This window comes from Protobothrops mucrosquamatus, unplaced genomic scaffold (assembly GCF_001527695.2).
Source record: "Protobothrops mucrosquamatus isolate PMUCROS unplaced genomic scaffold, P.Mucros_1.0 scaffold492, whole genome shotgun sequence".
NCBI lineage: Eukaryota > Metazoa > Chordata > Lepidosauria > Squamata > Viperidae > Protobothrops > Protobothrops mucrosquamatus.
In genome coordinates, this window is record NW_015386810.1 from 180,124 (window position 1) to 206,484 (window position 26,361).

The 26,361-nt window shown below is 40.2% G+C and overlaps 1 protein-coding gene across 1 annotated transcript in view; it reads right to left on the bottom strand.

Moving 5' to 3' along the window:
* Positions 1-26,361, bottom strand: part of NCKAP1L (NCK associated protein 1 like) — a 79,304-nt gene that overhangs the window by 27,510 nt on the left and 25,433 nt on the right. The window contains exons 12-26 of the mRNA XM_015816764.1: positions 23,480-23,583; positions 20,989-21,121; positions 20,070-20,151; positions 19,514-19,572; positions 17,572-17,717; positions 16,217-16,349; positions 15,487-15,606; positions 14,471-14,610; positions 11,145-11,276; positions 9,196-9,414; positions 8,624-8,754; positions 6,833-6,930; positions 6,343-6,436; positions 5,226-5,308; positions 4,984-5,064 (exon numbers count right to left, since the gene is read on the bottom strand). Of these exons, the coding sequence (XP_015672250.1) occupies positions 4,984-5,064; positions 5,226-5,308; positions 6,343-6,436; positions 6,833-6,930; positions 8,624-8,754; positions 9,196-9,414; positions 11,145-11,276; positions 14,471-14,610; positions 15,487-15,606; positions 16,217-16,349; positions 17,572-17,717; positions 19,514-19,572; positions 20,070-20,151; positions 20,989-21,121; positions 23,480-23,583 (1,755 nt within the window). The remainder of the gene's footprint in view (positions 1-4,983; positions 5,065-5,225; positions 5,309-6,342; positions 6,437-6,832; positions 6,931-8,623; positions 8,755-9,195; positions 9,415-11,144; positions 11,277-14,470; positions 14,611-15,486; positions 15,607-16,216; positions 16,350-17,571; positions 17,718-19,513; positions 19,573-20,069; positions 20,152-20,988; positions 21,122-23,479; positions 23,584-26,361) is intronic.

Here is a 26,361-nt window from a genome sequence, read left to right on the forward strand (position 1 = left end):
AGGAACAAAGGTAAGAGAAAGGGGGAAAAACGAAGCATGGAAAAGTGGGGGAAAGGGAAAAAGAGGCATTGACTTCTGACTCCCTCTGTTGCAGTAAAATAAGGCATTAACATCGAACCTCAACTTTTTACATTTCTATAGTAGTATAAATTAGCCATTTTTATATCAACGAATCAATCTAATCAGTAAAACTCAAAATCAAAGTATCATTTTTCCACTTCAAGCACAAAGTCCAGAAGCAGTTTCCAAGTAGTAACAAAAGTACTTATATTCTTTTCTTTTATCAAAACAGTCAATTTAGCCATCTCTGCTAATTCCATCAACAACCACAATAGCATTGGATTTAGCTGAAAACTACCTACTTTGTTCCATATTTTGTTCTTCTATGTGCAACATTTCCAATTATTGTGAACATTTATTGCACTCAGGGGAAAAATATTTTCCTATTTTGCAATATAGATTGTTCATAATTGTGGGTCTTTTATTGAGCTATTAATGCTGTTTTTTTCTACCTAGTTTTGAAGAGTCACACCAATAAGTACTGAAGCAACATCCTCATGTTTCCATCGGCCCCTTTGTGGGCATACACTCCCAACACAATATGGAAAAAATATCTAAATATCCCCTGAAACTTTAGCAAAATAACAATTAGGTTGCTGCCTATATCAAAGATTAATTCCTAAACTGAACAGCACTGGAAAAAATCCCCACTTGGGGATTATGGTGAGAATGAAAATCAAGCCACAATGCTTAAAAATCACCATTAATATCAGAGAGCTATATTGGGACATGTATACATGTATCTCATATATAATATAGCTCATTTTTAAGTAATACAATGCTAGTTCCATGTATCAAAATATGGGGTGAGAATTTTTATTGCAAAGGGGTGAAGGTTTGGTAGAAGACACTTTTAGTACTAAGAAGAAGAACTGCAGTGAGCACCATGTTCCAAGGAAACGCAAAGGCAAGTAAACAAAGGACAGGAGACATGGCTAGGTAATTTTTTGATAACTTAGAGCACCCTCCCACTCCTCCATCCTTTTAAACCTTGTCCAGTAATCATGTGCCTGGAGCCACACTATAAACACAGAAAGAACTGTTAATTTTATGAATTGTTTTAGTTTGTTTTACCTGCCATTTACATTATTTATTTGCTTAGTTTGCTTTTATACCAGGAGCTCTGGCGGGGCAGTGGTTAGAATGCAGCATTGCAGGCTGACTCTGCCCACAGCCTGGAGTTCAAGCCTGACAGGCTCAAGGTTGACTCAGCCTTCCATCCTTCCGAGATTGGTAAAAGGAGGACCAGATTGTTGGGGGGCAATAGGCTGACTCTGTAAACTGCTCAGAGCGGGCTACATAAGCACTATGAAGCTGTATATAAGTGTAAGTGCTATTGCTATTTCAGGGCTTATAGTGTAGCTTTTATTTACATTCCCCTACTAAATAGCAGGAATCTACGCAATCCATATTCATCAGTCACAGTCAGTGAAGACGCTGGGGAATTATATAAGGGAGATTCCAAATGCACATATGGTCAAAATCCAACTTTTCAGGCATCAGATTTCTTTAACTATAAATATATTGCCTGTTAGGGGCCATAGATGCGAAGACATTTAGCAGAAGAACTCTGTAACTCTTTATGTTACATAGCTTCTATTGTGTAGAATGATATTTTCACGGTTTTCATCCCTTTTTTCTCTCTCTCAGTTTTCTCTCACCTCTGTACTTCTGGTCTTTTTCTGGTCCACTCTTTCTACCTGCTGGAGGATAGCATACTAGAGGCTCTTAGCTAGAGACAGACTTAAGCTGAGGCCTTCTATTATTTCCAAAATAAGACTTGTCTGTTATTGTTTCATGCAAGCACTAGCTTCCAGAATGCTTTTTTTTACAGAAATTATATTCCTAACTTTAGCATTTCTCTTGTCATGTTTTCTTTTCAATGAGTAAAACTACCTGGTATTCCAAACACAGAGCCTTGAGGCTACAAATGGCCCACCATCTCAACTGCATCAGTTTCCATGACCTGGCTGAATACTGCGATTCAGGGAACACGGTTTGGGGAAGACTGACTAAGAACCCTGCCTCTTCCCAGGGAATTCTGAAAATCCCAATTCATCTGAAAGCCTGATTCACTTACTGCTTTACAAGCTGCAAAAACTGATTGGATTTACAGAAAAAAAAGGGAGGAAGGGGCAAGCCGTGTTAACAAGAAACCAAGGACACACACACACACATGGGAAGGGCAAAATTAAGATCTAAATTTGCTTCCATGGCATCTCTAATTAAAACAGATCAAGCCGCGGGCTCTCCAGAGACGCTGGAGAACTTCTGCCAAACTCTCCAAGTAATGGAAAAGCACAGTCAGTAGCACAGCAGTTCATGCAGTCCATCTCAATCAGGAATGAGGATTAAGGGATTAACCAAAAGATATAATGCTTTGATGTAGCTCCTTCTACAGCAGGGGTCTCCAACCTTGGCAACTTTAAGACTTGTGGACTACAACTCCCAGAATTCCTCAGCCAGCCAAGCTGGCTGAGGAATTCTGGGAGTTGAAGTCCACAAGTCTTAAAGTTGCCAAGGTTGGGGACCTCTGTTCTACAGTACAGATATTGGGCTCAAACAGCACTGTCAGTAATGTATGAAGACAATGCTCATGACCGTTGCTCAACACGTGCATCTGCTCTGCATAGGAAATGTCCAAGACTCAACCTCTGGCATGTCCAGTTAAAACCAATCAGATCTATTTATGCATCTATTTATTAAAGAAATATATATGGCTGTCCAACTCACACATGGTGCCTCCAGGTGGCTTACAAATTAAAATTTCAGCGGAAGAACCCATAACACCTCCCCACCCCCCAATATTTAGCAAATATGGCTAAAGATCTTGGAGAGCTACTGTCAATCAGAATAAAATGCCAGATTGAAAAAAAGAGTCTCCTTATGTTCCACTCATAGCCTGCAACTGCCTAGAAAGACTCTCAAAGCAAAATCAGACGGAATAAATGGAGCTGGTGTAGTCGTGAAGATGCTGGCCTAGAAACCAGGAGACTGTGAGTTCTAGTCCCAGTTTAGGCATGAAAGCCAGCTGGGTGATTTGGGGCCAATCACTCTCTCTCAGCCCAACCTCCCAGGTAATCCTTGATTTACAACCACAACTGAGCCCAAAATTTCGGTTGCTAAGTGAGACATTTGTTAAGTGAGTCTTGCCCCATTTTATGACCTTCCTTGCCAAAGTTATTAAGTGAATCACTGCAGTTGTTAAGTTAGTAACGCGGTTGTTAAGTGAATCTGGCTTCCCCCATTGACTTTGCTTGTCAGAAGGTCATAAGGGGGATCACATGATCCCGGGACGCTGCAACCGTCATAAATATGAGTCAGTTGCCAAGCATCTGAATTTTGATCACATGACCATGGAGATGCTGCAATGGTTGTAAGGGGAGAGGGGAAGTCAGAAGTCACTTTTTTTCAGTGCCATTGTAACTTTGAACTAAACAAACTTTTGTAAGTTGAGGACTACTTCTAGTTGTGGGGAAAAAAAGAGGAGGGGGAAAGAGTATTATGTATATTTGCTGCCTTGAGCTACTTATAAAGTAATAAAGGCAGGATAAAAATCTAATCAATATAATAATCTAATAGATAACAGAGACAATTTGCTCAATTGTGCCCCCTATGTGTATGTGTGTGAGATAGTATATGCCTCAGCACATCACCTGCCAAGACAGACTGATGCTCCAGGGATGCTAAAAATGCAACGACACAGCCATAACATCAACGGAGACTGAACTGAAGAAAGTCACGATGCGTTTAAAAGATAGCAGACAGTATTCCTGAAAGAGATGCCTCATTAACACAGCAGCACAGAGAGAGAAAAGGAAAGTGGACAGAGACATAGAAAGGTGGACCTTAAAGGCCAATATAGGAATGTGAGCCAGTGTGCTACACTCTTCCATCTTTTCCACTCTTTGATACAATGATTGCAAAAATGCAGAGAATATAGATTTGGGACCCTGAAATAATAAAAGTTCCTAAATTTGGCACTTTCAGAACTGTGCTGAAAAATGCCTTTAAGAGTGTTACAAAAGATGCCAGTGTCTTTAGCATTATTTCAAAATATATCTTACAAAAGAGCTGGTGAATCTTTTATTTTAGATTAAGTGTGGACAGCGTTTGAGGGCTTGGGAGCTGTAATTTAGGCTTTAAACCTCTCAGAAATACACAGGAAGTGATTTCAAGAAGTCATAGAAAGGGTAGGCTATCCTATTTTCTGTTCTTGTTTCACAATCACTAGAGAGAGAAAAAAATCACAGCCCATTTCAGGGTTTGGGGGACTTTAAAAATTGGGGTTTCCCAGATTGTTACCATGCTTAACCTTAAGACGCCCTAAGATGTATTTTAAAACATTGAAATCGGCTCCTAGAAGGCATTCTCACACGGGAAAGGAATCAAATTCTGACAGCGGGAACTTGAGGTGCTGGTTGGCTACCTGTGGGCCACTATCTTCACTACTGTGCTGGCAATTTCAGCTCCCAACCCCTCAAATGCTGTCCATACCTAATCTATGCTAAGAGATTCACCAGCTCTTTTGTAAGGTATGTACTGAATTAATGCTAAAGATACTGGCATTCTGTGTAACATCTTTAAAGGCATTTTTAAAGATAAAATTAGCATTTAAACTTAATCGGCAGACACCGTATGGATATGAAGTCTCCCTTTCAGATTACTGTCTATGTGAGCATGATGTACACACATTCTAGGCACCTGCAAAGTAAATTCTCTTACACACACACACACACACACACACACACACACACACACACATAGATACCTAAATTTTCTATGCATACTGATTCAAGCAAGGACAATGGTGCTCGTAGAGTCAGTATTGTTGTCGATACGACATTCACAAAGTGCAGGGAATGGACCCACCCAGCCACATGCTTCATACAAGAAGATAAAGAAAAGCATTGACAGTTTTACCTTTATGTCCATCTCAGGGTTGACAAATTCTTTCAGATACTGAATGGGTCCCATCAGGAAAGGGCAATGATTGCTGAACACCTGTCCACGTTAGAATGCAAGAGGTGAATGCAACAAATAAAATCTACCCTTTTTTCTTATAAGCTCCTATTTAATTGCCTTCCCTCCACCAAAAAACAAAGCAAGGAGTAGACCATTGTTTGAAGCTGTGTGTGCACAACTATCAAGGTCCCGCCACTTACCTCTTGAAGTCCCTCCTGTGCCATTGACCGAAACCACAGAATCTCCCCAATAATTGTCATCCTTTTTAGAACGTTATCTATGCCTGGACAGAATAGATTGTGATTATAGACACAATTTTCCAGCAGCTACAAGACCGTTAGCTTAGCTTATCCCAAGCTGGTAGCTGATCATATTTGAAGTATAACATCCATAATCACTACCACCCAGCTTGGGAATGGTGGTTATTCCATAAATACCTTTAGAAGGCATCCAAATGGGACACACTATCCAAGATCAACAGAAGTTGTTATTTCTATGAAAACCAACCTAGTCTAAACAGTCTTAGAGTGAGAGCACAATACAGTTGCAATATTTAGAACCAGTGTCTGGAACAGCAGAAACTTCTACAAGGCTGCATCTGCTGGCAAGTTTCTAATGATTTCAGATATATTTAGAATCTAAAACCTCTTTTGTGGAAAACTCTGCACAGAAGTTTGGCAATATAATATTCTATTCCATTCCATTCCCTCTCCATCCCCTCACCCCACCCAAATCTATTGGCCAGTCTCAGGATATATCCAGGCAGCTCGCCCAAACTGCGGTAATGCATGACAAAACTATGCCATCATAATTTGCTCTGTCCCCACACCCAATTTCCAGTCTGCTTTAGTTGGGTAAATTGTGCTATAGAAGGAGGAAAATCCAGGTTGAAGTTCACATTCAGCTACAGAAACTCCCTAGATGACTTGAGGGTGGTCATAGTCTCTCAGCTCATATTATGCCACAGGGCTCTTGTGAGAAAAAGTGGTGGTGGAAATGTCATGCTCACTATCCTGAGCTCTTGGAGGAAAGGTGAGTTAAACCTAATGAATTTGTTATTTCTAAAATATGGGCTTATCAACATAGTGAGAAATGAGACATGATACCACCCATTCTAAAATTAGGCCAGAAAACGGTGCATTTAAAAGTCAGTAATAAAGCCCAGGGTGAAAACAGATTTGACTTCTTTAGTTATGGTTTCTCTATTTTCTTTTAAGAAACAAACAAAAAAATATCCTGAATTCACTATTAGTCTCACCAATGACTGCTGAATACTTGAGGCAGAGAATAGAAAAACAAGCTTTACAGAACAGTTACCTGATAGGCGGGGCATTAGCGTTGCCATCTGCTCTGGACGGCAGAAGTTGGATCTGATCTGAACCAAAATATCCATATTCTCAGTCACAAGTTTCTGGAAAAGATGAAACTTGGTGATATTCTATGAAGACTCTGAAGATGGTACAAAAATTATCTTGACCAGCCTGCTTCTCAGTTTGCTCTGAGAAACAGCCATATGCCAATCTTCGAATCTCTCCCTAAGAATCTTAGCAGAATTTCTAGAACCAGACCTTCTGCTCAGCGCCTTGTCTTCTAATCCGAAAGGCAGGTTTCATACACTGCGCTAAGCCATTGTTGACCAGATATCAGAGTTGCTCAGTTAATAGACTAGACTAGACCGTGAAGAATGGCAGGGGACTCACAAAGAACTCTGCCCAAACCAAATAAATTATATTATGGCTTCATGAGTCCAGAATAAGTAAGAAAATAACTGATTCTAATCTGTTCTCCTCTCGACGGAGCTTTATACCTTTAGCTCCACCATCTGTGAGGTGACATGCCACATGAGGTTATCACTTAGGAACTTCATTCCATAAGGACCAAGGAGTTCAGCCAATGCTCTCATTTCTGCAAAGAAACCAAAAGGTATTCATCAGCATTTATTACAGTACAATAATGTAATATGCACACCTGAAGCAGCGACAGCAGGGACAATTTTTTTATTTCTTTCTCCCGTGGACATCTGGGAAAAGGAGACACCAGATGCTGGTTTATCCTCTTCTGAGTATAGAAATTGCGACAAGAGATCTCAGCCTCCTCATTTAACATATTGGTAGCCTTTTTAAAAAACAAAAAATAGCAACAGCCAAGACTACAGGGCACTAATGTCGAATACAACTCACTCGAGAGACACCAACCAGAATTTTCATCTGCTTGTCTGGGGTGAACAGAGTTAACCGAAATAGTTATCTTAAATCTAGTGGAGTTTTTTCACACATTCATATTTACCCTTGTTGTTGAGCATATTTTTCTTTTTTTTCAACATTTTGCTGCCAAAAATTAGTGGCATAGTCTTGGAAAGCTTCAGGGATATTCAGAAAAAGACCAGGAAGGATACGGAGGGCCCATGGGCTGACCTTTATCCATTTTGACTTTAGTAGGCAGAGTTTTATCTCGGTTTTGTATGAGGTCCCAAGTTCATTCCTGTCTTCTAACTGGTTGAGAAATAGCCAAGAGTCATTTCCCTGCTACTATCTACCACTGCTGAGGCTAGAGAGAGACACAATTGCAAAACTTCCATTGTTCTAAGATCCAAACTCTATGACATAGTAAACATTCTAACTAGGAACCTCATGCACAAAGCATGTGTTTCTGTCTTGTTTGAAGTTGTGTCTTTAAGATCTTACATTTAAGGCCAGGATTTTATTTTTAATCTTTGTATATTGCTGTGAGAGTGTATGTTTGAAATGGATGGCTGGATGTTACGGTTCCCTTTGTTGATGCTCTCCTGGTTCTGAATACTTTGGTACTAAACTCAAGTTGAGCTCAATTTCTGATCCATGTATTTTGCCTATGAACAATATGGAAGTGGCTTGACATCATCTTCATTTGGAATGCTTTCTTCTTCTTCTTCTTCTTCTTCTTCTTCTTCTTCTTCTTCTTCTTCTTCTTCTTCTTCTTCTTCTTCTTCTTCTTCTTCTTCTTCTTCTTCTTCTTCTTCTTCTTCTTCTTCTTCTTCTTCTTCTTCTTCTTCTTCTTCTTCTTCTTCTTCTTCTTCTTCTTCTTCTTCTTCTTCTTCTCCTTCTTCTTCTCCTTNCTTCTTCTTCTTCTTCTTCTTCTTCTTCTTCTTCTTCTTCTTCTTCTTCTTCTTCTTCTTCTTCTTCTTCTTCTTCTTCTTCTTCTTCTTCTTCTTCTTCTTCCTCCTCCTCCTCCTGCTCCTGCTCCCCCCCCTCCTCCTCCTCCTCCTCCTCCTCCTCTTCAGATTTAAACCTCAGCTGCAATTCACATGCTCAAAATTTGCCTTAGCCAAGCTAGGCTTGGCGGGAATTCCACAGCTTCTAATTGGCAATACAATTCAAGCCTTTCAGCTCATCTACTAACACTAGGAATTAAATTCAAATACGGTGACCCAATTGTAACTCAATTCTGAATGGTTCAGTCTAGGCCAGGGGTGTCAAACTGCCAGCCCGCAGGCCAGATGCATCATGCCGAAATCGTGCCCACCCCATTGCCAGCAATGGAAAAAAAGTCGCGATACATCACGACACATTGTGTGACATTGCGAGTTTGACACCCCTGGTCTAGGCATTTTGACACCTACCTAGGACATCAGAAAATTCTTCAGCACTGAAGATCTGCTCCCCTTCTTTGGGAACACTGACAAAAGCTTGCATTAAAGGTGAAAGGACAATGGATCCCATGCTTGCCTGCCGCAGAAGTGACTCCAGATACCTGGGAAGAGATGCCAAAAAAATCTATTCCATTTATGAACAACTAAGTATTACTTTCTTAAACTTGTGGCAGGGCAGCTATGTGGAAAGAGGAAATAACAGAAGCAGGAATTCTTACTAGCAAGAAAGTCTTCCTAAGAAGGCTTTGGCTCACAACCATGATATCCTTTCTCCCTCTTTCTATAGGAATGTACTAATGGAACAGCTCATGCATACCTGAAAATAGGACAATATTTTTAGCACTGACAACCCTCAATGTAGTTTCGAGTCTTTAGAGGAATTTTTAAATAAATATCTCAGATATTCCAGGGCTGACTCTTGGAATTTCAAGGAGATAAGTAAGACTGATCTTAGTGACCTTGGGACAAATTATACCCAGACTCTTACAGTTATACAGCAGTATTTTCTCCCTGCAGGTCATCATTATGCCCTGGCCACATACCAGTTGGTATAGAGTGTGGTGATTGTCTGCTCCCCGTTTGCATCCAGTGGCTGTGTGTGCTGCAGTAGCACTCCACGGAGGAGGCGCGAAGTATCTACTCCTACACGATGCATCAAGGACACCAGGAAAGTAGCATAGGCCTGCACGCCTGCTAACACTTCTGTGGGACGCACTAACTCTGGAGAACTTGGGTTTGGTTTTACCAGTCGCACCAAAGACCTATGGGCAAGATTGGGAAAGTAAGCAACACCTGAAAACAAGGGCAAACAACAAAGAAACGCACATACACATATCAACTTGCAACCCTCAAGTCACTATTCGGCAGTACAGCTTATATAGCTTATATAATGCTTATATAGCATTATATAGCTCACAATGCTTTAGCAAAGAGCAAAGAGAATGGGCAGGTAATATTCCTGTCCAAGGAACACAAGCCAGGCCTGACAGTACATTTGGAACTAGATTAGATAACTGCTTATGGAGAGAGGGATGGGATAACAGCAAGTGTTAAATTTTAGCTACCAAAGGAGACTTAAATTATCTGGCTGAACAAAGCATACGTAGGAATAACAAGGTATGTATGCTGTGGCTTATGGGACACTGGTTCTTCTCCTTTGCATTACTGACTGCCCTGCACAAGTCAGTAGCTAAGCTCCTCTTCAAGATGGTCAGATATTTAGTGCATTTTCATGATCTAAAAAGCTCAGTTCTGGGACTGAAACCTTTGCAGGCCATTTTTATTAACTGGGTTCACATAAGCTTCAAAGTGGCATTTTATTGTCTGTTATGTCTACAAACGCACTTTAATTCAAACTGAAGGGCTCCTCAAAGCGAGACAAAACAAAAGTATAAATACAATATACTGTTATTTGTAGTATCTAAACCAAAAGCAATTCAGAACAATTATCTAAATAAAAAGCTTAGTGTCAAAACAAAACAATTGTTTCCCAATATATTTTGGGTTAAGAATAGAGTGATCTAACAGATGGTAAAGCAGATGCAGCTCTACTCTTTAAAGAGCTACAGAAGGAGGCAAAAGCCAGTCTGAAGTTCCAGGCAGAAACATCATCTGGATTAGACAGTACATAGCAAAATGGGCTGGGCTCTGGGCTGAAGGTCAAAACCAGCTGCCAGCCTCTGCTGGAAAAGAATTAAGGAATTTATCAGTGCAAGACCAAAAGAGAAAAGTCTAGCATTGTTCCACGAATCAAAATAAGCTTTGTTAAAGAGGTTAAAAAAAAAAAAAGTTTTGCAAGTTTTGTATACAGTAGTTAAAGAAGCACACAACATTCTAAGGCACTGATTTAACCATTAATTTAAACCATAATTGACTGGGTTTAGGACCTTTTATCAGGCAGTGAGAACACCTGACCCATATACTGTATGGTGGGCTCCCTATCTAAACCATGGACAAGTATTTAAAAGATTACATGAACAGTATTTCACACCATACTCAAGGTATCATCTGAAGAATTCAGTACTGGGTCTCCCTACACGCACCAGTACACTTGACTGCTGACAAACAAAAGAAATACTGTAAAACATTTACCTCGATTTCATTGCTAATTTGCCCTAGGTTGCTCAAGAGTCTTTAAAAGGCTTGAGAAACAAACACACCAGATCAGAGCTTAACACAACATGCAAACCAGATGCCTGGATTTTTTGCAATCCAGATCTGGGCATCCTAACAAATCCAGCCATTCAGTTCATAGGCATGCCGAGAATTAAATGCATGGGAGATTTAATAAGGTTGAAGGGAGGCAGATCATGCTCAGTTCACTAAACTGGGAGAAATCCACGAATGGGACCCACGCTGTCACCTATACACACACACACAAACTTCTTTTCCATTCTTCAAAAAAAATGTGCAAAAGGTATGCACATTGGTGGCTCACTTCTAGAACAACCACCCTGCCCATGTGGCAACAGTGTCTCATTACTTCCTGTACCTGCTGAGTCGTATCTCCAGCTGGCTACTGAGATACTCCACAGGAGTTACTATATGCTCGAAGACAACAATGCTGTCTACTTGGTTTATGCTCCAGCAAAGCTCAGACAGGGTCAGATGCAACTTGTCTAGACTGGGAAAAGAAAAAAAGATACAGGTCAGATCAGAGTTTTTATAACATCGAAGGCGTTTCCCAAAATATTCTTTGCAAGAAGCAGGGGAGGGCAGAGAAAAGAGGGAAGATCTGGGAAAAGCTTGGGTTAACCCAACTCTACAAGATGCCTCTTTATCTCTCTGAGTCCAATACACTTTGGGAATATTAGTAAGGTATCTTGAGAAAGCTTATTTCTTCTTCCACTAAGCCCGCTCCTAGATACTTCCACGAGATATTTTATGTATTTTTAATCATACGCTGTTAAATCTATCTTGAAGGTTCTGGGTAGCTGGCAGATATAAACCGAATAGCTGTGCACAGTTTCAGGTTCCAAAAGAGGGGGGGAAAGTGCTTCAGAACTCCTGCAGGCACACACCTGTAGCACATCAGCAATTCATAAACTGTAAGGTGTGTCTTGTGTTGGGATTGTGCTACCTGCAGCTGAAGAGGACAGCTATGCAATCTGCAAAAAAGGTGCTGTTGTTTTAAGGAGTTGTTAAAAAGTGGCAAAACAAAGCACTTGTTCTATTTTTTTTTCTCTCTGCTAATTTTGTTACTTTTATATTTTAAGAAGAAAAGTTTCCTTTCCCTTGTATTTATTTATTGGTTGGTTACATGTCACTGAGTCAGTGGTAACTCCTAGCAGCCACACATATTTTTATCTAAGATGATCTTATTTCTAGCCTAGTCCTTCAGGTCTTGCAACATACACCCATAGCCAATGTAACTGAGTTTATCCACTTTGCTGCTGGTCATCCTCCATCTCTCTTCCCGTCTACTTTTCCCAGCAATAGGCCCTTCTCCAAGAGTTAGGTCTTTCATAATGTATCTGAACTAGGATCATTTGAACGCTGAGCTGATTTGTTCAATGATTCATTCTTTGGTTTTCTTGGCTGTCCATGCTACTCTCAAGGAGTCTTCCCCAACACCAAAGTTCCAAAGTGCCTAGTATTCTTTCCATCCAGCTTCTTTAAAGTCCAGCTTTCACATCTATAGGTTGTCACAGAGAGCTACATAACTGCACTATTCTGATCTTTCTAGGAATGGACCTCTTGCATCTGAATATCTTTTCCAAGATCTTCATGGTTCCTCTACCAAGTTCTAGTATGTGAGGTATTTCTTGACTGCTTGTTCCCTTACGATGGTTGATCCCAAAAGGCTGAAACTATCTACCACTTCAATGTCTTCATTGTCAGTTCTATGGCTGGTATCCTACTATTGTTATTACTTTGGTCTTCTTTATCTTTAATTTCTAGCCCATTTTTCCACTGTGCATTTTAGATTTTTTATTACTTTTCTATTATTTTTATTACTTGAACTTGCAGTTCCTTCGCATTTTCAGCGATCAGGGTAGTGCCATCAGCAAAGTGCAGGTTATTGATCTTCCTCCAATTTTAAAACACATTAATCTTTTTCCAATCCAGCTTCCTTTAATAAATATTCAGCATGTATTTAAGAGCATACAGCCTTGCCTCTCAGCTTTGCCAATGTAGAACCAATCTGATCTGCCATGTTTTGTCTGTGCTATGACTTCCTGATCTTTACATAGGTTTCACATGAAAAGTGTGAGATTCCCATTGTTCTAAGTACATTGCACAGCTTGACACAATCAACACCATCAAAAGCTTTTGATAATCAATGAAGCAGATGCTGATATTTTTTAATATATACTGTATTCTTTGGCTTTCTCAATTATCCAGCATGTTTTGGCAATAATGTTCCTTGTTCCTCAGCCTTTTCTTGAACATCTGGCATGTAGAGCTGTAATCTGCTCAGGGAAGATCCTAAGCATTATTTTTGCTAGCGTGTGAAATTAAAAACAAGGTACGATAGTCTACACACTCTGTAGAGTCTCTTTTTTCCTTTTTAGGGGAGTTGGGGGTGGGGATGGGGGTTGAATATAGATTGATCTCTTCCAATCTGATGGACATTGCATCGTTTTTTTAGATTTGCTGGCGTAACCTGGTTACAGCCTAGACTAACATTTCTTCTGTTGCCTGCCTTATTTCTTTAGATATTCCATTAACTCCTTTAGCCTTCTGGCTTGATAAAAAAACTGGAATATTGATCTACCTTCATCTTACAGCATTAGAAGTCCTTGTAAATAGGAAATATCTTTTTATGTATTTTGGATATTGCTATCTCTACACTCCTTTCCATCTGTATTGCTTTTTGTATTCCTTGTGCTCTTTTGTGACCTAGGAAACTGGAGTCCTCAGAGCTTGATTCCTGGTGGCGCAGTGGTTAGAATGCAGCACTAACTACTTCAGCTACTTCTGCTGACTCCCGGCTGCCAGCAGTTCGGCAGTTCAAAGTCTCACCGGCTCAAGGTTGACTCAACCTTGCATCTTTCCGAGGTTGCCAAAATAAGGACTCAGATTGTTGGGGACAATCTGCTGACTTTGTGAACTGCTTAGAGAGCAGTTTATAAGCAGTTTAAAGCACTGTGAAGCGGTATATAAGTCTCATCACTGTAAGTGCTATTGCTATTGATTCAAGACTATTTGCAGCCCCCAATTTTAGTTCCATTCCATTAGGAAAGCCATATCCAACCTCTCCTATACATTATAAAATGTCTCCTATCCCACCTTTCAAGGCATAAAAATATACAGCCCCCTCCCTTCCCCTGAAGAAGTGTGTCTCCTTCATCAACCTGTTTGGGTTCTGATTACAAACAAAATACAGAACAAACTTAGTGCTGAATAGCATATGTAATCTTGAAAACACTAGATCAGAGGTCCCCAACCTTTTGGGCACCAGGGACCAGTTACATGAAGAGAGGTTTTTCTGCGGACTGGAGGGGGCGTGGTTTTGTGTGCTGCCTGCATCCCGCTGATGGGACTTTGCTTGTTTCTGTGGACCAGTTGCTGGCATGCCGCGTCCTGGTACCTGTCCATGGACTGGGGTTGGGGACCCCTGGACTAGATCATCTTTCAAAATGCCATCATGATGAAAGATGTTTCAGGATATATTAGGATTATATTCACGATTATATTAACTGTATTATTATGATAATATTAATTCAGGGTTATATATTAGGATATATTCAGGATTAAATTAACACCTCAAGATACGTAGCCACGTGCTCTCTTATAACAGAACCATCAGGTTCAAAGTTATCTAAAAGGTAATCAGTTTAAGAAATATAAACAATTTGACTGTTATGATCTTACTTTGTGACCAGACTGCGGTCCTTCCGGATGCTCTCTGCTCCGGGTTTATCCCTTTCGGGCTCTCCCTTTTTGGAGGTTTTTTTCTGAGCCCTCTTGGTTCGGGCCTTGCTGATGGAGGGTGCACAGTGCTTGGGTAAGAGCTGAGAGATAAAGACACAAATGTAAAAGGTTAAGGCATGGAACGATGGGCTGTGTCTGTGTCTGTGTCTGTGAAATCACCTTCAAGAAGCAGCTTTTCTCCCACCAGCATGGAAAACCAATTAATAAAATCAAGGCTACCCTGGCTATCAGTCAGTTTATATGAAGCTTCAGTAATCCCCTAAGAATCGATCATTTGCTTCATCCCGTCAACCATCCCCCAAAAATGCTTTGGTGTAACCAGCAACATGGTGAAATGATCTTCAGGTAAATCCAGGCTGATGTCTAAGGCTTATGGTTGGGGCAACTGGAGAACCCGAGTGCTTTTGTCAGTCAAATGTGTGAGGGGGTCCTTGATGTTCCCTAAGCTTGGTTGTTTTCTTGCAGACATTTTATTATCCAAACTAGATAATATCACTGATGGTTACTAGTACTGATGATGTTACCTAGTTTGTCTGCAAGAAAACAAGCAAGCTCAGAGAGCACCAAGGAGCCTTCATTTCAACCCTGAGTTACGACTATTATCCTTTATTGGAATCAGTGTATCCCCACCCATTCCCCAAGCTGCCTTTTTTTTACTTTATACCAAGAATCTAACCTCTGTCTAGCATAGCCCCATTCATTTGCCTATCCAGCCCACCCATAATTTCTACTCTCTAGTTCTACCAGAAAGTGACCAGAAAAGTGCACATGGGCTCTAGTGTCTTACAAAAAAGATATGCAGAACGTATATAATCTATAGTATTATTCCAACATTCCATCTATCTCAGATCAATCTTCTTTCATCCTGCAGATTATTATGCCTTCTTGGATTCCTTGTACTTGGTTTAGCTCTGGTGTCTGGTCCTCAGTGTCCTATATGATGTTGGGTTACTCACTTGCTCACTCAGGTTACAGTGTTCAGCACAAGCATCAAGGATGCAGGTTGAAGTCTGCTTTGCAATCTCTTCCAGGAAGTTGTTGCATATGGCCAAGGCACAGATACGCAAATGGGGATACTGGAATAGGAAGCAAAAATCACCTTAATTCACTACATGGCTTGTGTATTATGATTGTGATCAACTCCTTGGGCAAGTGAATATAGCATTTGTTCATGAAAAAAATAAATTTCATTATCCTCAATAGGGCTTGATACCTAGTGCATGTGATAAGGTTTGCACCTTAAATTATGTGCTCATTTCCAAAAGTTAAAAAATATGTATTTATCTAATCCTTCATATCTATTCATAAGAATTTAATGCTGACTGTTATAAAATATAAGAATAACAATCAGTTAAAACCACAGTTAAAGTCCCATCACAGCCATCTTACTTCTCCATATTAAAGACCCTTCAAAAGACCATCATTTGCGTAGTTTCTTAAATCACATATGCAGTTAAGATAAAATATCTGGAATTTTCTAGGTTGTGTAATGTAGACAGGATCGAAAACGTTTTTCTAGTTATGGAATTTAAAATACAATGGTACAGCACATTATTTTTTAAAACCAGATAGGCCTATAGAAATTATAGTAAAGGGCGGAAAAAGCAAGCTTATGTAAACTGGTAAGAACCTCCTAATCCAGCTGTTTTTCTTCCTTTTTCCCATGAATGTCAAAAATGTACTCACCTCCTCGGGGCACATTGGATGGATCATATTACTGAAATCAGCACACAGAAGTGGGAAGGCAATGACATAACGCAACATGGATGATTCCTCTAAGGTGGAGGCAAATAACTTCTCCAAATGGCGTGCGTAGAAACTGTCAAAGAGAAAGGAACTTAAGAAGCCCAAACAAGTGGAAGCAAACAACCTCAAGGCATGTTTCCTTTCCATTCATTCTTCTAACGAACAGTATGATGAATGCTGTGTACAATTTCTAAAAAGGATAATGCTCCCAATGATATCGCCTGCAGAAAGCACTCTTTCTTTATTTAACAGATTATTTTTTTTAAAAAAAGAGTAATTTGAATAAAATGCCCATCAAGACAATTAGCAACAGATGGTACTTTCCTGACTTTTTATTTAAGAAATGTTTATCCCCTTCTCTCCCGCAAAGTATTCATGTAGTTTGGTATAAAAACAAAAATATATTAACAAGTTACAAATAGAACCCAAAACAATACATGCAACATTATCCCTAGCTACAGTAGTGGCCAAAATTGTGGAAACCTTTTGGGAAAAGTGTACAGCAGAAATGCCACCTTTGGTTAAGCTTCCACCAATTTTTCTTCTAATGTCTTTATAACTGTAGCCTTGTTCACTTAAGGACTACAAGGACCAGTCTAGGCAGTAGCCAAGAGTCAACGCTGACTCCAAGGTACACACACATACATATGCAATAAGATATGACCTGCTCATCATCTTGAATCAATGAGTGGGTGAGAATGCGCACTGCCATCAGAATGTTGCTGTGAATTGGCATCTCATTTCTATCACTTGCTTGTTAAAGATTCTGCCTCTGTGGAAATTCTGCCCTAGCCTTCCTTTTCAAAAACTGGAAGTTTTTAAGAAGAGATTGGACAACCATTTGTCTGAAATGATATAGCATTTCCTGCTCTGCCTATTCTATTCTATTCTATTCTATTCTATTCTATTCTATTCTATTCTATTCTATTCTATTTTCTATTCTATTCTATTCCAATATTCTATTCCAATATTCTATTCTTTTTTGTATTCTTTTCTATTCTATTTTCTATTTTCTTTTTTGTTTTATTCTCTATGTTATTCTCTATTCTATTCTATTCTATTTTCTATTCTATTCTATTTTCTATTTTATTCTCTATTCTATTTTCTCTATTCTATTCTATTCTATTATTATTTTTTATTCTATTTTCTATTCTATTCTATTTTCTATTTTATTCTCTATTTTATTCTCTATTCTATTCTATTCTATTTTCTATTCTATTTTATTCTCTATTTTATTCTATTCTATTTTCTATTCTGTTGCGCAGTCAGAACTGTCTCCTGCTATCCATACATACCCAAAGAAGGAGAGGTCGGATGTCTCCACTATGAGCTCTTCCACAGAGTCTAGCATCTTAGTATGAAAAACAATGAGGTTCATCACCTTGGCAAGATCATGATTCTCCCGCAGTTGCAATGGGGCCTTAGTGACACTGGTATATGCCTGATGGAAGAAAGTACCCATTATTATGGACATATCACCTTAAATTGTCAGAATAGGGCATGACTGCTATAAATTATAGAATGGTAGGGGCAACTTACATGCATATGTCCATTATCTGATCGTATGATTATGTGATATAGCTTTGCAGGGCAATGTAATATTTTGAGAGAAAAACAGATGCTAGAAAAGCCCCGTTTTGTTTATTATCTCAATATATATAGCTTCCCATCTCACAAATTATGAATCTGGGCAGCAAGCACAGGATTGAAAAATCAAAACAATTCTTGTCCTTAGGCTTGGTCAGGATCTTCCAATCTTTTCAGGTATCAGATAACCCATTTTTAAAATCCCTTTATGTATTGCACTGATTTATATAGCCACCACTTTGCAAATTGTGAGTTTGGACGGCCAATATAGGAGTAAAAAAGAAAAAGAAAAAAAGACTTATGATGATGATAGTGATAAAACAACATATAGGTAATTGAGGGAAATTAGTCTAGAATAGCTCACTCATATGCATAAAATGTATCAATGAACAGAATAGTCAACCAATGGAGAACAGGTTGATACCTTAAGCTAGGCCAGGGCTTCCAATCTTTTCAAGTTGCAGGCTACTCTCTCCCCATCTTTTAAAATGCCTAAAAAATTATGAGACTGCCAATTCTCGCTCTCGTCTAGAAATCTCCCACAAGAATGCTGAAAACTTTCAGCATTTGGCATTCTTCCTTATTTTTTATTTCATTTAATTTGGAAGAATGCTATGGGGTGGCTTTAAGGCATAGCCAATGCCTCAGTGCCTAAGGCTACTCTTTGGCCAGTGTATTAAGCAAAGAAGTACAGGTAGTCCTCAAGTTACAATCACAACTGACCCCAAAATTTATGTTGCTAAGTGAAACATTTGTTATGCGAGTTTGCCCCATTTTACGACATTTTTTGCCACAGTTGCTAAGGGAACCGTCACATTTGTTCAGTTAGCAACATGGTTGTTAAGTGAACCTGGACTTCCCATTGGTTTTGCTTGTCAGAAGGTCACAAAAGCTGATCGCGTGACCCCGGGGACACTTTTTTCAGTGCCATTGTTACTTTGAACAGTCAGTAAATGAACTGTTGTAAGTCGAGGACCACCTGTATTTACCAATGGAAATGCTGGCAGTGCTAGCAAAAGACGTTTTCTCCACTGTGATATCCAAATTCTCGGCAAACAACTGAAAACGATGCAACTAACTATTGCATCAATTTGTAACCTCCAAAAGCTGATAGGGCAGTCACTTTGTATATCCTCCACAAATGCTTTCTCAAGCCAGCATCAATATGAACGACATGTTTTTAAAGCTCCTTTAGTGTCAACTGCAATTGAATGCTTGCAGTTTACCAGGTCAAAGTGTCCTGTATTCAAACTTCTGTTAAGACCGTCCTCTCTGCCCGCCAGTGGATAGCAAGAGTTAAGGAGTTGAACAATGGGAAGGAGGAGACTCTTTTTCTTCTTGTCTATCATCTCCCTTTCCTTGGCAGCAACTTCTTTCCCGGCTTCTCCCCTGCTCAAATTCTAGGAAAAGTTACATTTTGTGGGAAAAGACAAATAAAAGAGGGACTGACTACCCAGTTGGTTCTCCTTCTCTGCCTGCAGAATTCAGACTCATTATGTGATGAGCACAATGTGCAACCCAGTTCTCTGTTATTCACTCCCAATGAACAGATGGAATTACCAGGCAATACAAAATCCTAACAGGGCATAAAATATTCCAAACATTCCTAGGAGCCTTTACGGGAGAAAGGGGAAGAAAAGCCAACATTACCTGTAGTCTGAACCAATCTAATCGCAGTCCCTTGAATTCAAATTTCTCCTTGACATCAACTGCAAAACACAAGCATGAAAAAGGTAACATTTACTGAAAGAGCCTCAGGGATTTTCTCCTTTTGTTTAAGGATGAAAAAAAACCCAAGGTCAAATACAATGAGGCTTTGCTGCTGAAAGAACTATTTGCTGTGCACAGCTCTCTCCACAACAGCTTACAGACTACATAGTGTCTAAGTGTCTAAGGCAGAGGTGAGGAACTATGGCCACTTTATGACTTGTAGATTTCAACTCCCAGAATTCTTCAAGAATGCTGGCTCAAGAATTCTGGGAGTTGAAGTCCACAGGTCATAAAAGGGCCCTAGTTCCCCACTCTGGTGAGGCAATGTGCAACACAAAGCAAATACACAGCTTCCATAAGTATGTGCCTATTATAAAATCCCAAACCTTTTTCTGGCACCATGTTTGAATTACTCTTATAGAGGTATGAAGTATGAACCTTCTGCATGAGGGCCGGGAAAAGAGACACAGAAACTTCTAGCTGACAGCATAATTACCCTGTTTGACAGTCAGGGATGTGAGTGTGTTGACAAAAGCTGACATAATCACAGATTCCTCTTCAGGGCACACAGTCAGGTCCTGCATGAGACAAAAGGGCTTAGAGTGAAGACAACAATTTGTTATTCGGTGGTTTGTTTACACTGAACTTTACCGCATGCAATTATTTAAAGGAATTGTGCTGTCCGATTTAATGCTGTATCTGGCCTGAAGTGTCTTCAGAAAGAGAAGCAACCATCAATATAAGTAACAGATGCTTCAAGGCAAGGAAATCATTTTAAAGGGCTCTACTGACTCCCTTTTCTAATTTGTGACTTGTGAAGCAGCTTCCCTTCTATTGAAAAAAATAAGACTGGCTTCATCGAATTCACCTACTCTGACAGCAGATAAAGATTTTTGCCAGCATCCAGATACTTTTTCTTTCTTCCGTTCAATCGTATTTGATTCTCATAAACTGCCTGGACAAACCCCCGCGGTTTTCTTAGCAAGGTTTCTCAGAAGTGATTTGCCATTGCCTCTTTCCTAGGTCTGAAAGAAAATGACTGGCCCAAAGTCACCCAATTGGCTTTGTGTCCAAGATGAGCCATGATTTTCTGGTTTTCTAACCTCATGCCTTAGCTTTTGTTTATATACCACCGTTATTATTTTTATAAGCAACTCAAGGCAGCAAACATATCATACTCATTCCCTCTCCTATTTTCCCACAACAGCAATTTATGAGGTGGACTGGGCTGAAAGAGAGTGACTGGCCCCAAGTCACTCAGCCAGTGATTTTAATACTTAATACTTAAAATTCTTTCACATTCTCACTTTTTTCCACCCTATTTTCTTGTATCTTTTTAGGACGAAGGCTATTCAGTGGGTCCTGTCCCCCATACACCATGTCACTGGCCTCACTTCCTGTGCTGTTTTCCATACCTGTATGACATTACCAAGCACCTGGGCATCAAAGCGTGACAAATACTGTACATGGTACCGTTGGATGACATTTTGGTATTTTTTAAGCAGGTTGCGGAGTCTTTCCATCAGAAAGAGCAGCTCGGCCAAGCAGCTGTGAGGAAAATAAATGGGGTTTTGGAGGAAGCATATCAGTATTGCCCAAGGTTCTTTTTGCTGCTACAAAGCTGACTTTTGCCACTATCAGCTCCCCACACAAACACACATCAAAGAGAGATCTGCCAAACTGTCCAGACCCTTACTATAAAAATCCACCCTCTTGAAAGAACTAAAATACAATATTTGGTTCTCCTCACCCTTTCCATGCTTTGCCCAGATGTGAACAACTTAACAAATAGATGCACAAGCTGGGAGCCAAGGGATACACAAAGTGGGTAAGGGGGCAGCCCAATAACCTTCTCCATCCTATTCCCCAACAGCAAACATTCCCATGCAGATGCTGCCTCCCTCTGCCTCATCTTGCCTTCTCTGTTTGCAGAGTTTGTGTATCTTTTCCACACGCAAAAGCTGGGTTTGTGTTTTGTTCGCATGCTTCTTAATTTACTTTAAACCTGGTAATTAGTTGCGATGTGATGGGAATACAAATCGCATTACAATTCAACAGTTGAAAGATGAATGTCAAGAGAATAAATCTTAAAATAATTCAGTTCAGTTCATCTCCTATCTACTTTTTGCAGTGATGTTTATGATATGGTATAAAAACTGCTGTAGCCTCCAGTACGCAAATCTACCCTAAAGTGGAGTGTTTGCTTCCTAAGCTTAGCCAATAAACACTGAACAATTTAGCATGGACAGACAGTACAGAACTATAAATGACCTCAGGAATACATGTGAGGGGAAATTGGTAAAGGTAACCATGCATGCTCCTGAAAACAAGGCTGAGGATAAATGGATATGAAGACAAACCCACTCCAACTCAAAACTCTCCTGTCACAGCTATGCTAACTAGTGGTTTGTTTTTATTTTAGAACTATTTTGTCCTAAGTCTTATTCTGTAGGACTCCTCAAGAGCTTTCATCTATTGTAATGCCCTGCCAGAGATAAATCGTTAATTCAGTCTGCAGCAAGATTACCCTGCAACCAAAAACTGCCAAAAAATTATGGGGAGAGGAATCTTTTCATTTCCCCTCCACTTCAAGACGAAAGTATATCTGAACATGTCTTTCCTACCCTTTCTTTATGAATTGGAGAGACTAACTCTTCATCACTCTCTTTGCTTCCCACTTCCCATTAGTGCAGTTTGCAAGTTGCAGCTGGTAAGAACAATGGTGAGAAAAAGCAGACTGAGTTTGCCCACAGCTCTGTGAGTTTGGGCTGCAAATCCAGAGGGCTATAATATCAGGGATGATAAGCACAAGTTTACCCATCATGTTAACAGCTACATAGGCTCTTTGGCCAATTGTTTAATGGGTAATTCTAACCCCTGCAACTTGTAGCCCATGACTTAGTTTTTATGCGTAAGTCAGACCTTACGGGTAATTGGTCAAATCATAATCTAGCACAGCATGAGTACACTCCAATATGAAATGTGAACATTTATTTATTTATTTATTTATTTATTTTATTTATTAAATTTATATACCGCCCTATCTCCCTTGCGGGACTCAGGGCGGTGAACAGGCGATACTAAAAACCACGGTAATAAATAGTTTGTTTTAAAATCGAATTAAATAACGGGCCTGTAAAAAAAACCCCACTGAAACATAATCAAGCTACGCCAGGCCGGCCGCATGGAATAGATGGGCCTTCAGGGCTCGGCGAAAAAGGCGCAGGTCCGCAACTGTACGTAGGTCGGGGGATAGGTCATTCCAGAGGGCAGGAGCTGCCACAGAGAAGGCTCTCCCCCTGGGGGTCACCAGCCGGCATTGTCTGGCCGACGGCACTCTAAGGAGGCCCTCTCTGTGGGAGCGGACTGGCCGAAGGGAGGTGTTTGGTAGGAGGCGGTCTTGCAAATACCTAGGTCCATTGCCATGGAGCGCTTTAAAAGTTGTTACTAACACCTTGAAGCGCACCCGGAAGGCCACCGGCAGCCAGTGCAGCTCGCGCANCCCCTGGCCACGGCCGTCACATGATCGTCTAAAGACAGCCGAGCATCCAGGAGGACGCCCAGGTTGCGAGCCCTCTCCGCGGGGGCTAATGACTCGCCCCCGATAGCCAGAGATGGAACCAACTGGCTATGACGTGACGCCGGAAACCACAGCCACTCGGTCTTGGACGGGTTGAGACGAAGCCTGTTCCTCCCCATCCCCTGAAGAGAAGAAATGATGATTTCCAAGTGGTCTTTTCCATCCCTTGTGAAGATGTAGAGCTTGCATTCCTAACAGTGGTGTAGAAAAGGACATTTTCGCAGCTACAGTGAACCACACGGATTCATTAACTTTGAAAGCTTTAGAGTTTACCTTAATTCTAAACTTCCAGTCCTTGGATGACACTTCCCCAACCTGATCAATACCTGTCAGTGAAGTCCTCTTGGTTCTTGCCTTTGTGCTCACTGTGTCTGCAGAGCCAGGCAACTTCATCCCGGCAGAACGACAGAGCCATGAAGACATAAATAGCCTATTGATATTGAAAGAGAAGGAAAAGTATCAGACAAAAGAGAGTTGAGCAACTCACTCCAAGTAAAATTCCCAGTTTATGAAAATTAACATTCATTTTCCCCAAAGATTTCAGGGTAGACAGGGGAAGCATATCTGAATACTACAAATAGCTTCCCCAAATCTCTGTTCTATTGGTAGATGTCCTTGAATTCTGGGACAAAATAATGGATTGATTTAAGCGTGAAAAAGAACATTTAAAGAGGTGATAAACCTCAAATCGGCAGACCAATTATTAAAATTGCTGGAATCAGTATAAAAAGCCACATTTAGTTCTGGTTCATGTTCTCTCCATATGTCAAAGATTTTTTTCATGACTAAAGTGGTGAAGGGAGGAGGGGGGAGGGAAGCAAGTAAGTGAGACAGAAAAGGAAATAAGTTTAAGGGAAAGAATGAAGAAATATTTGTAAGACAGAAATAGTAGGCCAGGCCACAGATTCCAGCAATGCTCATTATTATAGTAAGGTTTCTTAAACTTCTTTCTCTCTCAGAATCTCTTCCCAATTTTAAAAATCAAGGAGGATCTCAAAAGAGTTTTTGTTTGTATGGTTTACATTTATCAATATTTATCATATTTGGAACTAAAATTTATGCATCTGCTGCCGCTACTGCTTTATACGATGGTTTGATTGGACTTCTATATTGTATGGTTTTTCAACATAAACTGGCAAATAATTTTGGTTCTGTAGACCCCTGAAGAGGGGGAAGGGGAGTCCTGGGACCACACTTTAAAGAAACATTGAGGTAGAATAACAGAATCTTGAAAACTTATCAAAATTTTGCCAATCTTATACTAAACAAAATCAACATGGCATTAATTTCAGTTTATACTAAAAAAAGAAAAGAAATCAAGGTGGAGTTATTTTGAATTTCTCCAATTTCCTTCAATCCTAAGACTATGTAATTCTTCCTTTATGTTCTCCCTTAATGACTCATTCCTTTCTTTCCTCTTTAATGGCTCTCTCATAGCTTCCCAAGATCAGATCAGCATTCCTTTACTGCAGGGATCTTCAAACTTGGTCCTTTTATGACTTGTGGACTTCAACTCCCAGAATTCCTCAGCCAGCGTGCCTGGCTGAGGAATTCTGGGAGTTGAAGTCCACAAGTCATAAAACGGCCAAGTTTGAAGACCCTTGCTTTACCAGATAGGAATATATATGTTCCTATCTTCAGTACCACCCTTGTTACATGCATTCTAGAGCAGTTTTCCATCCAGGTGCCTTTCTAGGGTTCATACCATTTCTCATAATTCTTAGAACAGCTGTTTGCTAGGATGGTTTCAGAAAGGGTTAACTGGAGAAAAGCAGCTAGGTAGGGCAATACAGAAAAAGACAAAAAGCAGACAGGAAAGGGTGGAAATCCACCCCCAGCTCTTTTCCACTCTTTAAATCACTTCGTTATTTTACCTAGGATTCCTGCAGAATGAGTTTAGGAAAGCTTGCCACCGGTAAGTATAATGTATCACACAAATAGGAAAAATGCGCTTAGGATGACCAAATGTTTCATCAAGTTAATTCAGCCAAGAAACTGAGGTAAATATTATTTTTTATTTCATTTGCTTCTTAACACTAAGGGCGTAAAACTTCAGGCACCAACAGCACAAAAACCTTCTCTTTTTAAAACGTGTTTCCATTCCACTGAGGCCCTATTAACTGAGCATCAGTTACTGGCAAAACACAAGCCATTATTAGAGACAGAGACTGGAGCCCATCAAATCGAGAACCATACGTCAATGCAAGCGTATGAATAGAGATTGTCCTCAACTTACGACCACTACCACACCTGATTCTGTGACCCTTCTTGCCACGATTAAGAGAACCACTGCAATTGCAAAGTGAATCATGTGGTCATTAAGCTTCCCTCATTGACTTTGTTTGTCAGAAGCTGGCTGTGAAGGTTGCAAATGGTGATCATTTGATCCCAGGATATTGTAACTGTTGTAAATACATGCCGATTGTGATGGACTCTTGATTTTCCTTTTACTGCTGTTGTAACTTTGAACACTCGCTGAGCAAATGGTTGTTAAGTTGAGGACTATTTGTACTTGCTCTGGATTCATCCTTCTCACATAAAGAGGTGTGTGTGCATTTTATGTACACAAATCTCTCTTGTGCCCTGCATTGGCCCAACTCTAACTGCTCATGCACAGCATAAATTGTCAAGGATGAAACTTTGGCAGCTACGTGCTTCTGCATTTCATCTTGCCTTTAGATAAGGGGGGGATGTTACTTTTAAGTGGGTTAAGAGGTCCCCAACCTTTTGGGCACCAGGGACCGGTTCCATGGAGAAAGGTTTTTCCGTAGACCAGAGGGTGCGTGGTTTTGTGTGCTGCCTGCATCTTATGGATGGGGTTTTGCTTGTTTGTGCAGACCGGTTGCTGGCATGCCATGGCCCCGTACTGGTCCACAGACTGGGGGTTGGGGACCCCTGGGTTAAATGGAGAAACAAAACCTCTTCAATTCAGCTGGAGACTGTGAGAGCCTGAAGCCTTGTCAAGGACACCATAACAGGTGTGGATTTGAAGCAGACAGTTCCCATAACAAAGTGAACTTGTTGATATGTATTACATAAGATGTTGGGGGTTTGGCTAGGAGAATTACTGTTTAAGTCTGTGAATTGATGTTGGAACCTCAGAGTTAATTTTTCTTCGACATAATCATGCTGTGTATTCAATAAACAATAAGCTTTTCGGAAACAAAATGAACCTGGAGTTTTATTTGGATTCTTGAGCTGGATGTTG